The following is a 17933-nucleotide window of genomic DNA, read 5'->3' as shown; positions in this document are numbered from 1 at the left end:
TGTGTATATTTAAATCCCAAACCCCTAATTTATCCCTCTGGCCCCATGTTTCCCCTTTGGTAACTATAAATTTGATTTCAAAATTTTTGAGTCTCTTTCTGTTTTGTAAGTTCTTTAGTATAATTTTCATTAGATTCCACATATTAGTGATCTCATATGATATTTGTCTGTCTCTGTCTGACTTACTTCACTCAGTCTGATAATTTCTAAGTCCATCCATGTTGCTGCAAATGGCATTATTTTATTCTTTTTTGTGGCTGAGTAATACATTCTGCTTTATCCACTAAAGACAATTTAGTGAAATGTGAATGATACTATAATTAAATTCATTTTCATATATTTAATTTCCAAATATTTGATGATTTTATTATAATTTTTAATTGATAGCTAATCTAATTTCACTGGGTCAGAAACATACCATGACTAATATCACTCTTTGGAGATCAAGACTTGCATGGTGTACTTGGCTATGCTGTAATTCCATGAATAATCCATGTGCACCCACAAAAATGTGCATTCCAGCATTGTCGAGGTTCAGACATTTGTCAATTGTATCATTCAGGTATTCCATGTATTTCCTGATTTGATGGTCTGTTGCTCTCAAAGTTTTTGCAAGAGTTTAGTTATTATCTGTGACTATGATGGCAGGAGATATGTGTGTTTATTTTTATCAACTTTTTAAAAAATTTTTTAAATTTTTATTGTATTTTTTCAATTATTTCCCCAATACAATTTTTTTCTACTGTATCACATGGTGACCCAGTTACACGTACATGTATACATTCTATTTTCTCATATGATCATGCTCCATCATAAGTGACTAGACAGAGTTCCCAGTGCTACACAGCAGGATCTCATTGCTAATCCATTCCAAAGGCAATAGTTTGCATCCATTAACCTCAAGCTCCCACTCCACTCTACTCCCTCCCCCTTGGCAACCACAAGTCTATTCTCCAAATCCATGATTTTCTTTTTTGTGGAAAGGTTCATTTGTGCCCTGTATTAGATTCCAGGTATGTGATATCATATGGTATTTGTCTTTCTCTTTCTGACTTACTTCACTTACTATAAGAATCTCTAGTTCCATCCAGGTTGCTGCAAATGGCATCATTTCATTCTTTTTTATGGCTGAGTAGTATTCCATTGTGTATATATACCACCTCTTCCTAATCCAATCATCTGTCAATGGACATTTGGGTTGTTTCCATGTCTTGGCTATTGTGAATAGTGTGGCAATGAACATGTGGGTGCATGTGTCTTTTTTAAGGAAAGTTTTATCTGGATATATGCCCAAGAGTAGGATTGCTGGGTTATATGGTAGTTCTATGTAGAGATTTCTAAGATACCTCCATACTGTTCTCCATAGTGGTTCTACCAGCTTACATACCACCAACAGTTCAAGAGGGTTCCCTTTTCTCCAGACCCCTCTCCAGAATTTGTTATTTGTGGACTTATTAATGATGGCCATTCTGACAGGTGTGAGGTAGTATCTCGTGGTAGTTTTGACTTGCACTTCTCTAATAATCAGTGATGTTGAGCATTTTTTCATGTGCTTGCTGGCCATCTGTACATCTTCCATTTTTATCAACTTTTGCTTTATATATTTTGAAGGTATATTATTAGTATATATAGGTTAGATTTATTATATCTTCTTAGTAGATAATCTGAGTGTATTGTCTTTCTGATACCTTATCTTTCTGGTAGGTTATTATTCAGAAATGTCCTTTACCACTGGCAATGTATTTGGCCCTAACTCTTTTTGTCATTTTTTTAACTATATAGGCTTTCTTTTGCTTAGTGAGATTTTTAGGGGGTAGGAGAGAGAGATATTCATCTCTTTTACTTGCAAACTTTCTGTGTCTTTACAATATATCTCTTTTAACCAGGATATATATTTTTGTTGTAGTTTTAATCCAGTGGAATGATCGTAATATTTAATCTAGTGACTAATATCTATTTTTTACTATATGACCTACTTGTTTTCATTTCTGTTTTTTTGCCTTCTTTTGAACTTATCAAATATTTAAATTATTCCATTATAGCATCTATTTAACCAAGAGGGTTTTTTTTTTTTCATTTTTATTTATTTTTTTTGTCTTTTCTAGGGCCACACCTGCAGTATATGGAAGTTCCCAGGCTAGGGGTCTAATCAGAAGTGTAGCCACTGGCCTACGCCAGAGCCACAGCAGTGCAGGATCCAAGCCACGTCTGCAACCTACACCACAGCTCATGGCAACAATGGATCCTTAACCCACTGAGCAAGGTCAGGGATTGAACTTGAACCCATGTCCTCATGAATACTAGTTGAGTTCGTTAACTACTGAAACACAGGAACTACACTGAGCCACGACAAGAACTCTGAATCCTTTGTATTTTATGTTATTTTTCATCAAGTATTTTAATTCTACCTATATTTTTAAATCAACAAGATATTATTTTGTTCTTTGAAACAATCGTTATCCACTTACATTTACCAACATATATTCTTTTTCTACTTTGAGTTCATTTATATGTGAGGGACTATTCAAAGTTAATTTCTTGCAGTTGGATAGACATGTATTCTACCACCACTTATTGAAAAGTTCATTCTTTCATCACTGAATTTCCTTGGCACTTAAATTGAAAATCAATTGGCCCTATGTATTAGGGTCCCTTTCTGAACTATTTGTTCTGTCCCATTGACTTATATGTCTGTCTTTATGCTAATACCATACTGCCCCAATTACTGTAGGTTTATGATAAGTCTTGAAATCAGAAAAAAAGTCCCTCAACCATGTTCATCTTTTTTATAATAACTTTTGATATTTTACCTTCTTTGTATTTCCATTGAAATTTTAGGATCATCTTGACAGTTCCTAGAGAAAATCTGAAAAGATTTTGAGTGAAATTTTGTTGGATATGTAGATCAATTTGAGGAGACTGATACTAAGATTATTGAACTGATGGGTGATTGATATTGGCAATGTATTATGATCAAGCAATGAAAACCCTAATCTCCATTTTGATTTTACCTCTTTATCATGTGTAGTATTGCTCTATGAACAATTTGAGAGCATATTTAAGAGTTTCTAGTACCAGTTTTATTTAGGTTTATTCACCTGTCACATACAGGTTTGAGTGACAATCTTGTGTATAGGTGTATTTATCATAAATGCATAGGGAACCAGTCATTTACTTAAGAAAGTCTTGAGAGTTTTTAATGCCTCTCAGGGTAAGGCAGCTAGGTATACATATTCACATAAATATCCAAGAGTTTTGTTTTTGGTGGGCCATAGTAGGTTTACTTTTGTGCAGAAAAAACAAATGCAAATGCCTATTGAAACTATCTGGTAACATAAATATATGAACTCAGGCAGGTAGCATGAAAATAAGAACTGGTAAGGCTGGCTATGCACTTTTTAGAAAATAATACACCACCTATTGCTGCCAGACTTCTATATTTGACCCCCTTGACTGCAATTTTTAAACTCTGCTTGAACCTACAGTTTCTTCAGGAGTGGGTGGTAGATATGATAACATTACTAGTTGTGTATAATTTTAAATATATAGGCAATTACAAAATAAGTAAGATTTCTTTAAAAGTTCTGTTGGATGAAAAATTTAGAATTAATAAATTTAAAATTCCAGCTTTCAGGACACATTTTTATAATACAGTGTAAAGAACATTTTTACCCATAAATCTACTTGATAAGAAACAATTTCCTCATCAGTAGCTTCTAGCTGCCTTGGAAATTTGGAAGGATGATTAATTATGGATGTTTAGCAGTAGAAAGCAACACAATGGACTTAGCTTGTGGTCTCTATGTTTATAATCATAAAACATAATTTTTATGTAGATTAAAATTTGTTATTACATCTAGTTCTTTTCTCTATATTTCATATTTTCTTTAGATTATAAATTAATTTTATTTTGTATCCTTGAAATGCTCCCCAATACTGACTTAGTTTTTTTGCTTTCCTGTAATGGCTTTGCCATTTATGAGATAGAAATGGTGTTTATTTTTCCTTTTGCTTATCATGCTAATATGTATGTGTATGTATTTCTTAGATATTATTGATTTCTTGGACTGTTGTTTCCATCACTGCCATATGTACTTTATAATGAAAAATCTGTCCAAAAACTAAAAGCTTTGTTTTTATTGGCACACTTTAATAATATTTTAATTTATTTTCATAAATCCCATAGCCTCTGTAGGAGTCTTCATAGTATAAATAAGATCCAGTTAATATGACTGAGATCTATTTTGTACAAGATAATGGCAACTGTCTTTCAGAGATTAAGAGGTTTACTAGGCAGGGATCCTCTGACTTTGTTAATATATATGGGGAGAACTCAAAGTAAACAGTTATTCCTCTTATTTCTTTTTCTTCTCTGATTGCCATGGCTAGGATTCCAAAATTATGTTGAATAACTATGGTGAGAGTGAACATCCTTGTCTTATTCTTGATTGTAGTAGAAATGCTTTCAACTTTCCCTATTGAGAATGGTGTTAGCTGTAGGTTTGTCATATATGGCCTTTATTATGTTGAAGCAGGTTCCTCTGTGCCCACTTTCTACAGAGTTTTTGTCAGAAATGGGTGTTGAATTTTGTCAGAAGCTTTTTCTGCATCTATTGAGATGACCATATGGTTTTTACTTTTCAGTTTGTTGATGTGGTATATAACTTTGATTGATGTGTAGAAATTAACGAATCCTTGCACCCTGGGATAAATCCCACTTGATCATGGGATTATGATCCTTTTAATATATTGTTGGATTTGGTTTGCTAGTATTCTGTTGAGGATTTTTGCATCTGTGTTCATCAGTGATATTGGCCTAGTAATTTTCTTTCTTTATGTATCCTTGTCTAGTTTTGGTATCAGAGTGATGGTGGCCTCATAGAATGAGCTTGGGAGCGTCCCTTCCTCTGGAAATTTTTAATAGAGTTTCAAAAGGATAGGTGTTAACTCTTCTCAGAATGTTTGATATGTCACCTGTGAAGCCATCTCGTTCCAGACTTTGGTTTTTTGAAAGTTTTTAAAATCACAGTTTAGGAGTTCCCATCATGGTGCAGTGGTTAACAAATCTGACTAGGAGCCATGAGGTTGCAGGTTCAATCCCTGGCCTTGCTTAGTGGGTTAAGGATCTGGCGTTGCCATGAGCTGTGGTGTAGGTTGCAGATTCGGCTCAGATCACACGTTGTTGTGGCTCTGGCATAGGCCAGCGGCTACAGCTCCGATTAGATCCCTAACCTGGGAACCTCCATATGCCACAGGAAGCGGCCCTAGAAAAGACAAAAAAAAAAAAAAAAAAAATCCATTTCAGTTTCAGTGTTTATGATTGGTCTATTCATATTTTCTATTTCTTCCTGGTTCAGACTTGGAAGCTTGCACCTTGGTAAGAATTTGTCCATTTCTTCTAGGTTTTCCATTTTATTGGCATATAGTTGGTTATAGTAGTCTCTTGTGATCCTTTTTATTTCTTTGGCGACAGTTGTAACTTCTCCTGTTTCATTTCTAATTTTATTGATTTGAGCCCTCTCCTTTTTTTTTTTTTTTTTTTTGGATGGGTCTGCCTAAAGGTTTTTCAACTTCTCTATACAATAGCTGATTAACAATAATCTACTGTATAGCACAGGAAAATCTACTCAATAGTTTATAATAACCTATATGTAAAAAAAAATCAACATATTTATATATGTAACTGATTCATTTTGCTGTACACCTGAAAATAATACAGCATTGTAAGCCAACTATACTCCAAAAATGTTTTTAAAAAGAAAAAAAATGAGATGCCAAAAAATGAAAAAATAAAATAAGAATAAATTGGTACTAATTTCAGACACTTTATAAAAACAAAACAGTGATTATGATACAAAATAAAAATGATTGTCAAAATAGAGGTATACAGTACTGCTATGGAGAGATCATTCGAGATGAAAAGCAATAACATGTGCAATATACAGAAGGCAGACAATATCTTCAAAGACTGGCCATGTCTCTGGTTGGCTGGAATAATAGTTGGTATATGTGAGGAACAGTGTACTGTGAATCTGGGAAGGTATCTCGGGTCTATATCGTGGAAAGATTCAAATGACAGATCATAAGTCTACTTATTTTTAATACTATGAAATTAAATTTCTTCTAAATATATTATGTTTTCCTATTTGATAAGAATGTGTTGTTTAAATAAAATAGAATTTCTAACATAATGAGATATATATACTCCACATGCACATTCATACACAAGTTAATCACTGTATCAATTTCCATTGAGTATTTATTTCACCATCCTGTGGAAATACAAAACCTTGTTTATACCTTTTTATAGATCATGTGTCCAAAATGAAATTGGTCTGTGTTTCTAGGCTGATATGAATTAATAAGAATATATCTAAGTCTTAATTATGCTTTCTATACTAATACTTAATACTGAAAGTGTCAGCCAGCAAATATTTATTTCTAAGTTTATAATAAATTAGTTATTAGAGCCACAAAAATGAGTATGAATTGGAACGTTTATTTTTTAACTGATATCTGAAAGTAAATTTTAAAAGAAATTTCCAATATCTTTTATAAATAAAATAGAAATGCTGCTTCAGTTTATGGGTATTATTTCACTTGACAATGTCACCATTGGAATGGGCTGCTGAATAATATATAGAATGCCTTCCTTTTTATTTTATTTATAGACATAGATTTAAATTTAAAATATAGATGTTTCAAATAATTTTATGAACATTAAAGAAATGTGTACTTAAATTTTACAAACTACACATACTCTTGCTATTTTTTAGAACTTTTTAAAAGATGCTCATGACATCATCTTGTGTATTGTAATTACACCATCTAATTACAAGACTGAACATATTTACATCAATTATGTAATTAGTCATAATTAGGCTAATTAGACAATTAGACAATAATCAACGGAAAAATTCCTTTTTACAAATCATGGAAATTCACATGCAAAAAGCCTTCCAACATCACAAAATGTTAAATTTATATGATCAAGGAAATGAAATTAATATTATATGAAAAAACAGTTGTTAAATAGTAAAGTCTAAATCATTATAAATATAGATATATATTCATATGTACATATGCATGCCATTTGACAGCATATATTTTTATATATATATGTATGTATTCATATAGGCATATATTCTCTGGTTGTACATCATGATATATATTTTAAAAATGTTTTGAGCTTTGGGAGTTGTTTATTGAAAGGAAGAGGGTCAGCCTAAATGATTTACTTATTCCCTGAATGTGATGAATTAATTGTTTCAAATTTTTCCTTAACTCTGCCTATTGTTTTCTACTTTCTTTTATAGATTATATCAGCTCCTCTCCCTCTTTAACATGCTACATAGAGTAATCTTACATACTAACCTAGATGACTGTCCTTTAGGTTCAGACATCTTAGTAGCTTGCTTCCTGAATACAGGATTTTATCATCTTAGTTCACCTAAAACAATTCTCCAGTCATACGATAACTGAACCTTGGGAAATTGTGAATCTAGAATTGAAAGTTATTCCTTGGGAAATTGAGAACCTTTTTGTCTATCCTTCTCATGCACCCACTTTGTTGCTCTGATCTGCATAAGAATTAACTAGGACAGTCTGTACACAAACCATTATATTTACTGGACCATATTTGTTCATCTTTAAAGAATATGAATCAGGTCCATGATTTTCTTTTCTGTGGACAGGATCATTTGTGCCCTATGTTAGATTCCAGATATAAGTGATATCATATGGTATTTGTCTTTATCTTTCTAACTTACTTCACTCAAATGGAGCATGATAATGTGAGAAAAAAGAAGGTATACATGTATGTGTAACTGGGTCACCTTGCTGTAGAAAATTGACAGAACAAAGAAAACCTGCTATAATGGAAAAAATAAAAATTGCTGTATATATATAAAAAAAGAATATGAATCATCTCAAATGTAAGGCTTTTTAAGCCTTAGAAACCTCAGTATTACTACCAATTTATAGTCTTTCTTTACTTTTGGGTAACATAAACACCAGCAGCATGCCTAACCACAAGAAAATATTTCAAGAATGCATCCACTACAAAAATGACCTCTGTATTTTAATGGCCAGATATCAATTGCTGTTGGTTCAGATGTACTGGACTGTTTTATATATTTCCCTTGGGGCTTACTTCCCTTTTACATTCTCTTGATAATAATAGACTGTTCAATTCTTGTGTGGCTAGCCTCTAACTTAAATCTGTTTTTCAGCCTACCAGAGTTTTAAGAATTTTTTGATTCTTATTACTTTTATAGTCCATATGGTTCAAAAATGTTTACTGAACACTTACTATGTGCAGGACAACTAGCTGTCTCTGTTCTTTTCAAGTCAGCAATCTTGGCTGAGTTGATAACATGCAAACACACTGCACAAAATGATAAGGATGGATTTAATGTGTTTTTATATAAAAGAGGCAGATTGACATAATATATAATGTAAATTGCAGGAAACCAGTGCAAATTGAAATAAGGCTGTTATTAATTTTGTATAAACATTTTTTTCATTGAAATGTTAAACACATATGGAAAAGTACATGGAACATAAGTGTACAGCCTGATGTGTTTTTACACAGAGATCATGTTCCTCTTAGCATGAATATCAAGAAAATTTCAAGAACTTCCTTCACACATTGTAGTTAATTTTAAATCAAGAAACTAGCTGTCTCTTAAACTTTGATAGGAAATGTGGCATAACATTTCAAAGAATTGGAAAGAATTGACTTTCTCTGGTATAATTTTTATTTTTATTTTGCAAAGAATAGGAATGAGCAAGAGAGTTGACCACATATCTATTCTATAAGTGCAAGTGAAAATATTTAATTGTAGAAAAATTACAGAGAAAGAATCAGTTTCCAATTGATTATTAACATAGCAAGTATTACATAAAAGGTAGAGAGGGGAAAATATAATGAGAATAATATAAGAAAAATATAGCATCATAAGCAAAGGACAGAGTGCACTGTGGGAAACATGAAGTCTAATTTTTATAGATTTTATATTTTTGTAACTTTTACTTAAGTCATTATGATTATATAATATGATAACAATACTTCTTGTAGAATATGATGAGTGGAGAGACCAAATTTTAAATACATCCTGTCAATCAACAAAATTAAGCAATGAATGTAAAATGCTTCCTATTAGATGATATGAGAGCTGTAAGATGACTCTGACCCTGGAGGCCTCATGATTCAGTTAAAAACATAAGTCAACATATTGAAATTCTAAAAAGGCACCTCAAAATAGTGTTGAAACTTATTTGATGGGAATAAATATTCAATGAACATAATAAAAAATAATTTGTGTGAGGAATAAGAAAAAAGTATTTTTGCTTAGACTGCATAGAGTCTCAAATGATGCACTAAAGGTTTTTGAAATGACCTTTCAAAAGCTGCTTAGGGTTTCCTGGCATGAAAATGACACGATGAAGGGAGATATGGTGGCATCATGCGCAGTGATTAGAATAAAGGAGAGGGACCATTCTTGATAGCAGGTAGTACATTACCTTAGCCCAAGTAAGCACTCAAACCATATCTATTAAATCAGTGGTTGATGAGGCACTAAAGCAAATATCATGCCTATAGTTTGAAAAGTAAAGGCCATTTGTGAAGGAAATACTAAAGAATAATCTAGAGCACTTGATGCCATTGAATGTAGGATAATGAGAAACTAAAGAGTGAATGATGACAGGAGATGTAAGTATGAGTTATGGGGAGAATGATGCTGGTGATCATTAAAAAGTAGCACAACATCAGAAGGGAAAATGTCTATCAGGTGCTACAGTTAGAGTTAAGTGGAATGGAATGGTGAACTCACTGAGTTTGATATGACATTGTATGTCTTACTGATTAAAATCTTTACCAGGCAGTTATCAAAGAACTCAAGATTAGTGGTCAAAGGTATAGAGATGGTGGGAGAGGACATGCATGGAGAGGTCCAGGGGAAATTCAAGAGAAAAAAAAATTTAGTCTAGAAACAGAAGGGACAAGTCTAACTTGTTTGTTGGCAAACTATGAAGTGGGTTTTTATGGGGTAGGAGATCTGTAATGCAGGAAGAATAGAAGAACATAAACAAAAACAGTAATGAAAAGAATGTTCAAAATGAATTAGAAAATCGCTATGGATTATCTTAAGAGATCTAGATGGGGGTGGAAAACTCAAGTGCAAGAGTGTAATGGCTACCAAACTTTGCAAGTAAAAGTACAGGAAAAAATTCAGAAAACAAGGATTTCATTAATTACAATACTTTTGGTGATTTTTTTCAAGTGTGACTTATTTTTTCTTAAAAATTTGTCAAGTATCTATACATAGGTGTTAATTGAAACCATGACCATGTATCAGATTGCACTGGGAGTATAGTGTTAGTGGAAGATTATAGACTGAAATGTGTACAGTAGATAGAAAATGGAATAGAATACAACAAAGAAGTGTCTAAATTATTTATAATTGTTTACCTTCATGCAAAAGCTGTCCAAGTAGCAAATGTAATCTAAAGTGTTGGAAATAAGCATAGAAGTATAGAAGCATAAAAAATAAATATTTATTGAATTTTAACAGAAGACCACCATTAATGACATTAGTGGATATGGTTTCAGTAGTGTTAAAATAGTATACAGAAAATGTGGACTAAAAAATTTGTCGTTGGCAACAGAAACAAGAAGTAGTAGCAGAATATAATTAATTATATGTAAATAAAGAGACTGTCATTAAATATGAATCTAAATAAAAATGTTCATCCTTTGTATATATTTGAGAACTGATACCACTGCAAGATCACTTTTATAATATTGACTATATATATTAACATCTATTGAGTTCATAGCAGGTGCCAAGCAGATAATAAATTCTTGACAAATAAATATATATAAAGCAAAACCCTAAGCAGTGAAGGACAAGTATAGTACTTTTTTTCCTCCTGTTAATTTATTTATTTTTATTAAAGTAGAGTTGATTTGCAATGCTCTTTCAATTTCTGCTGTACAGAAAAGTGATCCAGCCACATACACAGAAACACACATTCTTTTTTTGTTTTTTCTAACCCAAGAGACTGGGCACAGTTCCCTGTGCTGTTTAGTAGATCCCCATTACTTATTAGTTCTAAATGTAATACTTTGCATACCAATCCCAAACTCCCCATCTGTCCCTTCTCTCTCCTCTCCACCTGGAAAACACAAATCTAATCTCCATGTCCGTGATCTGTTTCTGTTTTACAGATAGATCATCTGTGCCATATTTTAGACTCCACGTTTAAGTGATATCATATGGTTTTTGTCTTTATCTTTCTGACTTACTTCACTTAGTATGGGAATCTTTGGTTCCATCTATATTGCTGCAAATGGCATTATTTTGAGCTTTTTTTATGACTGAATAGTATTCCATTGTGTATATATATATATATATATATATATATATATATATATATATACACCACAGCTTCTTAATCCATTCTTCTGTCAGTGGACATTGGGGCTGTTTCCATGTCTTGGCTGTCGTGAATAGTGCTGCAGTGAACATAGGGAGGGGTTCGTGTATCTTTTTGAATGAATGTTTTATACAGACATCTGTCCAGGAGTGGGATTGTGGGGTCTAATAGCAGTTCTGTATTTAGTTTTCTGAGGTACCTCCATACTGTTTTCCACAGTGTTGTACCAACTTTCATTCCCACCAAAAGTGAAGGAAGGTTCCCTTTTCTCCGTATCATTGCTAGCATTTGTTGTTTGTTGAGTTGTTAATGATGGCCATTTTAACTGGTGTGAGGTGGTACCTCATTGAAGTTTTGATTTGCATTTCTCTAATAATTAGTGATGTTGAGCATTTTTTCATGTGCCTGCTGGCCATCTGTATGTCTTCATTGGCAAAATGTCTGTTGAGGTCTTCTGCCCATTTTTTGATTGGGTTGTTTTGTTGTTGTTGAATTGTTTGTATATTTTGGAGGTTAAGCCTTTGTTGGTTGCATCATTTGCAAAGATTTTCTCCCATTCTGTGGATTGTCATTTCATTTTTTTAAAGGTTTCTTTGCTATGCAAAGGCTTTTGTGTTTAATTAGGTCCCATTGGTTTATTTTTATCTTTATTGTCATTAATCTAGGAGGTAGGTCAAACAAGATGTTGCTGTCATTTATGTCAAATAGCTTTCTGCCTGTGTTTTACTCAAATAGTTTTAAAGTATCTAGCCTTACTTTTTTTTTTTTTTTGTATAAGAGAATGTTCTAACTTCATTCTTTCACATGTACCTGTCAGGTGTTCCTAGCACCACTAATTGATGAGACTGTCTTTCCTCCACTGTATGTTCTTGCCTCCCTTGTCATAGATTAGTTGAACCCCTAGGCACTTGGATTTATTTCTGGACTTTTATCCTGTTCCTTTGATATATATATCTCTTTTTGTGTCAATTCCATACTGTTTTGATGACTGTCACTTTGTAGTATAGTCTGAAGTCAAGGAGGCTGATGCTTCCAGTTCCTTTTTTGTTCTTTTCAATATTTATTTGGCTATTAAGGCTCTTGTGTGTTTCCATACAAATTTTAAAATATTTTGTTTTAGTTCTGTGAAGAATGCCCTTCATAATTTGATAGGGATTGCACTGAATCTGTAGATTGCCATAGGTAGTATAGTCATTTTGACAATATTGAGTCTTCTAATCCAAGAGCATAGTGTAGCTTTCCATCTATTTGTGTCATCTTTGATTTCTTTCATCAGCTTCAAATAGTTTTCAGAGTATAGGCCTTTTGTCTCTTTAGGCAGGTTTATTCCTAGGTATTTTATTCTTATTGATTTGCTGGTAAATAGGATTGTTTCCCTAATTTCTCTTTCTGATCTTTCATTGTTAGTACAGAGAAATGCAGTTGATTTCTATATATTAATTTTGTGTACTGCAGCTTACCAAATTCATTGATGAGCTTGAGCAGTTTTATGGCAGTGTTTTTAGGATTTTCTAGGTATAGTACCATGTCATCTACAAACAGTAATAGTTTTACTTCTTCTTTTTCAGTTTGGATTCCTTTTATTTTCTTTTTCATCTCTGATAGTCATGGCTAGGACTTCCAAAACTATGTTGAATAACTTTGGTAAAAGTGGACATTCTTGTCTTGTTCCTGATCTTAGCAGAAATGCTTTCAGTTTTTCACCATTGAGAATCATGTTGCTTGTATCTTTGTCATATATAGCTTTTATTATTTTGAGATAGTTCCCCTCTATACCCACCCTCTGGAGAGGATTTTTGTTGTTGTTTTTTCATTCAGGAATGGGTGTTGAATTTTGCCAAAAATTTTTTCTGCATTTATTGAGGTGATCATATGTTTTTTATTTTTTAGTTTGTTGATTTGGTATATCACTTTGATTGATTTGCAGATATTGAAGAATCCTTGCATCCCTGGGATCCCACTTGATCATGGTATATGATCTTTTTAATGTATACTTGGATGAAGTTTGCTAATATTTTGTTGAGGATTTTTGCATCTATGTTCATCAGTGATATTGGCCTATAATTTTCTTTTTTATGGTATCTTTGTCTGGCTTGGTATCAGGGTGATGGTGGCTTCATAGAATGAGCTTAGGAGTGTTCCTTCTTCTGCAATTTTTGGAAGAATTTCAGAAGAATAAGTGTTAACTCTTCTCTTAATTTTTGATAGAATTCACCCATGAAGTCATTGGGTCCTGGACTTTTGTTTTTTGGAAGTTCTACTTTTAATTGAAAAAGTTTTCATTTAAAAAGTCTCTGTTATGTTAAGTTCTGTGCTAGGTGAGTAGAACATATGTCTGAGAACAACATACACATCATTTCTGCCTTTTAGGTACTTACTGGCAAGAGGAGGAGTATGGCAGAAAATAAAGTCATTACCAAAATAAATGGAAAAAAGAGACTGTGTTTAAAAAGATATAAGCAGGATCTCACAAAAAGTGATCCCACCTTTTCTAGAAAGTAAGGAAGGGCTCACCTGTGGAAGTGAGGAGTGTTGGGATTTAAGAATGAGATGAAAATTGATTAGGGGTAGCAAGATAAAGAGCCAGGAATGTGTGAAGGATCTGTGGCTAGAGGAAGCTGAATGTGTACAAGGGATCAAGAATATGAGAGACTGGAGGGGGCAAGAAGAATGGGTATCTTATAGGGTTGACAGTTAAACTAATAGCTGTCATGTTTATTTTTAAGAACAATAGCATGCCATTCATGTGCTTTAAACAAAGAAATGGAATGATCAGACTTCCATGTTAAAAAGTCCTAGTTCTTGATTAGGTCTTCATATTTGCTTGGATTATTAAACTGTGCTAAGCACAATCAGGAATGTCTCAGCTGAATGTTGGGCTTAGAGCATCATGTTTAAAAATAAATAAAAGAATGTTCAAAATTGTCCATGCTGAAAGGTCAGTAAAAGAATCTGAGATGGAGATACTGAATATATGAATAAAAAGTAACAATTAAAAGATCGAACAATCTAAGATTCCTGTTCCTAAAGAAGAAAGAGTAGATTTAGAGAATGGAATTGATGTTTCCTTTAGAATATGTTGAGTTTCAGGTGTCTGTGAGACATAAAAATAGACATATTGAGGTAAAAGTTTGGCATCTGCATCCAAAACTTGAAGGAGAATTCTGGAACAGAGATAAAGACTTGAGGAGGGGAACAGGAATATAGGGCTTATCAGCAAGAATAAAATCATTTAAGGGAATTTTCTGAAGTGTGATTAACTGTGATACAGAGAGAATTCCAGGGAATACCAACCATTAAGTGTTGAGAAAGAAAAGTGAAAGAAAATGTAAGCAATAATAGTCACAGAGGTAGAAGGTGCAAGATGTGTTAGCTCATTCAAAAATTATCTGTGTCAACTGGTTCTAGCAAAACACATTCTTTCAACTATGCTTTCTAATTTAGCACACTTTTCTATGCATTGTATATTGTTAAATGAGAACTCTAATACATTGAGGATATGTTTTAAATATAAGTTCTAGAACCACACACACTGTTTATTTCTGTGGGTTTTATTTGCATTTGTTTATATAGAAAAGTAGTATTTTCCAAAGTTAATAGATAGAAGACTTATTTATCCTACTGAGGAAAATGCTAAAGGTGTGACTTTTTTTTTTTTTTTGTCCTTTTTGCCTTTTCTAGGGCTGTTCCCATGGCACATGGAGGTTCCAAGGCTAGGGGTCTAATCAGAGCTGTAGCTGCTGGCCTACACCAGAGCCATAACAATGCAGGATCCAAGCCGAGTCTTCAACCTACACCACAGCTCATGGCAACACTGGATTCTTAACCCACTGAGCAAGGCCAGGGACTGAACCCGCAACTTCGTGGTTCCTAGTTGGATTCGTTAACCACTTAGCCACGACGGGAACTCCAACGTGTGACCGTTTTAAGTGAATTTTGACAATGAATGAAAGGAATTATGGCCAAATGCAAATGCGTTCTGAAGGAGAGATTCATTTGACATTTGGAAAACTCTGTGTGCCTGTCTGTGTGTGAACAAAGTTTTCATTGTTGTTGTTGTTGTTTTTCCAAATAAACAGACATTGTCTTTATGGATTCGGTCACTAAATATTCTGATTCTTCTGGATATTGTATGGAAGTATTACAATTTTTAGGATTGGAATGATGTTACTTAAGTAAAATAAAGGAAACACATGGTTCTGCACAGATGTTATCTGGAAAAATTTAACATTTTGAAAATTACTGTACCAAATATGATGTCATTAGAAGACTTTTTTACCATGTCCATAATTAAGTTACTTGTGAGAGGAACTATTTTGAGAGATGCATTAATAACTTTAGTTGGTAAAGAAATCCCAGGAGACCTAATTTGAATTGGACAGGAGGTTTTTTTTCTTTTTACTGTTGTTTGTTCTTTTTATATTTTGAACAATTTCAGTGTTTTTTCAAGATTTTTTTTGGCTCATCAAGAGTTTGTAATATATTTCTGGCCACTTGCCTAATTTGAGTCTATCTGCAATTTTGCAGATTTACCTGGGAAAACTAAATCTTGAATTACTGAATGTAAAATAACAAGAACAATAATAATATAGAAACACTCTTGAATACTTTTTAATACAGTTTTAGATCTGTCATTTGCTCCATGTACACTGAATATTTATGTATATAAATTTAATTATCTATCATTAGATTGACTTCATTAACTTTGTTCTACCAACATTACTTCATTTATTGGCTCTTCCAAATCCATTTCTTTCATAACATTTCATGTTGAAGGCTGCATAGATTACACTGTTTGTTGAATAAACTCCATTATTAAATACACTATTCTGATCTTTGCATAATAATTTGCATAACTACTATCAGAAAAAGATCTCCCCTCCACCCTTAGGAAGCTAGTTTGCAAAGAAAATGTTATGAATTTTCATTGTAGTCTGTTATTTTTTTATCTCCAAGCACATTAGATATGATTTTTAAATGCAGTAGGTTTTTTCTTTTTAAAGTATTTCCTTAAAAAATGATGATATGCCATATTCAGATAATGTAATTTTTAACAATAGTGCCATGATTCATCCACTTATTCATTTTGATTACGATTGACTTTTTTTAATGACTTCTTCTACATTTTCAGGGTGAAACAAAGATCTTAAAACTAAAGAACCTTCGACCTCAGGACTATGCTAATTATAGCTGCATTGCTTCGGTGAGGAATGTATGTAATATTCCTGATAAGATGGTGTCATTTAGACTTTCCAATAAAACAGGTATGGAACTACCTCTGAATGTTGTATGTCTCTTATCCACAAAGAATGTTTATAATGTCTCTTTAACATTTTTATAGACAAAATGATTTCTATAGTCTATGTAGGAACAAGTCATCATTTCTCTCCAGAAAATTCTGTGACATCTGAAAAACTTTTAATATGTTGACAATGTAAATCTTAATTGTCATATGCTCCCATATATGTTTTTATAGCAAACAAAACTATAATTTCTTAAAGCATGTATTTATAAATGTCACAAGCTGGCCTATATTTTGTTTGAAGACATTTCTAAAGAATATTAGATTTTTCACATGGAAATTTATGATCTAAATTGCTAAAAGTAATTTGTCATTCCAAAACTAAGTAAAAGAATCTTTCTCTTACTCTCTTTCACATCAAGAAAGCTAATTGGTAATTTCAGGTAGGTGTTAGGAAAGTATTTTTGTAGAAAAATGTCAAAACATTAGCAAGACTGCACCTTAAGTTAGCCTATGTTTAGTAATATAGACTCAGAATAATTGCAAACACATTAAAAAGAAATATCTAAATGCATGTGAACTATCTTTTATAAGATTGTCTATAAAGAATCACCTTAATAAATTAGAATTTGAACAGATTTTAAGAAACTCTCAGAGGTAATTAATATGAATTTTTAGTTTTAAATCATTATTGTTAAAATATAGAGTTTTAAAAGTACTTTTCCCATTAACAAAAATCTGAAATGTGTGGGCTTTGTTGTTTCTCAGTTTAGTTCATGGTTCTGGCACCTATTAGTTCTTGGATCTAGCTAAGTCACTTCACTCTTCTTGTCCTCTGTTTCCTCCTAACCAGATAAAGTTATAGGAAGGAATTAGTGAGTTGATGTATATGAAGCATGTAGAATACACTTTATCCATTCCTCTGACAGTGAGCTAGTGGTCAGCAACTCCATCCAGCACATTTGGTGGAAAGATTAAACCTAACACTTTATGAAAAGATGAAAAAAAATTATTTGTTCAGACCTTGATTCAGAAACATATGTTCATTTGTGTTTAAACTTTGAAAGGTCATTCTTTTTTGTATTCATTCATTTATTCATCATAAACTCATTATGTTCCTATTATGGGTCAGCAGTGATAGGCAAAGGCTGTTTGTCAAGATGTAAGTTGTCTTAAGCTAGAGAAATGCTCTATTAAGCACCAGATAAATGTTATCATAGGAAAGTAAAAGAAGGATGTGACAGACAGA

General features: G+C 32.6%; 1 protein-coding gene across 9 annotated transcripts in view; it reads left to right on the top strand.

Moving 5' to 3' along the window:
• Positions 1-17933, top strand: part of MDGA2 (MAM domain containing glycosylphosphatidylinositol anchor 2) — an 837423-nt gene that overhangs the window by 515559 nt on the left and 303931 nt on the right. For all 9 annotated transcript variants that reach the window (XR_014841441.1, XR_014841443.1, XR_014841412.1 and 6 more), the window contains exon 5: positions 16574-16706. Coding sequence is in view for 4 of the 9 variants with exons in the window: in XM_021074079.2 (XP_020929738.1) it covers positions 16574-16706 (133 nt within the window). In the remaining 5 variants the exon portion in view is untranslated. The remainder of the gene's footprint in view (positions 1-16573; positions 16707-17933) is intronic.

This window comes from Sus scrofa, chromosome 1 (genome assembly GCF_054392235.1).
Source record: "Sus scrofa isolate SSC_HxYL_T2T_F1_AM1 chromosome 1, Sscrofa_HxYL_maternal_Yorkshire_Landrace_v2.0, whole genome shotgun sequence".
Classification (NCBI taxonomy): domain Eukaryota; kingdom Metazoa; phylum Chordata; class Mammalia; order Artiodactyla; family Suidae; genus Sus; species Sus scrofa.
This window is presented reverse-complemented; position numbering and strand designations above follow the sequence as displayed.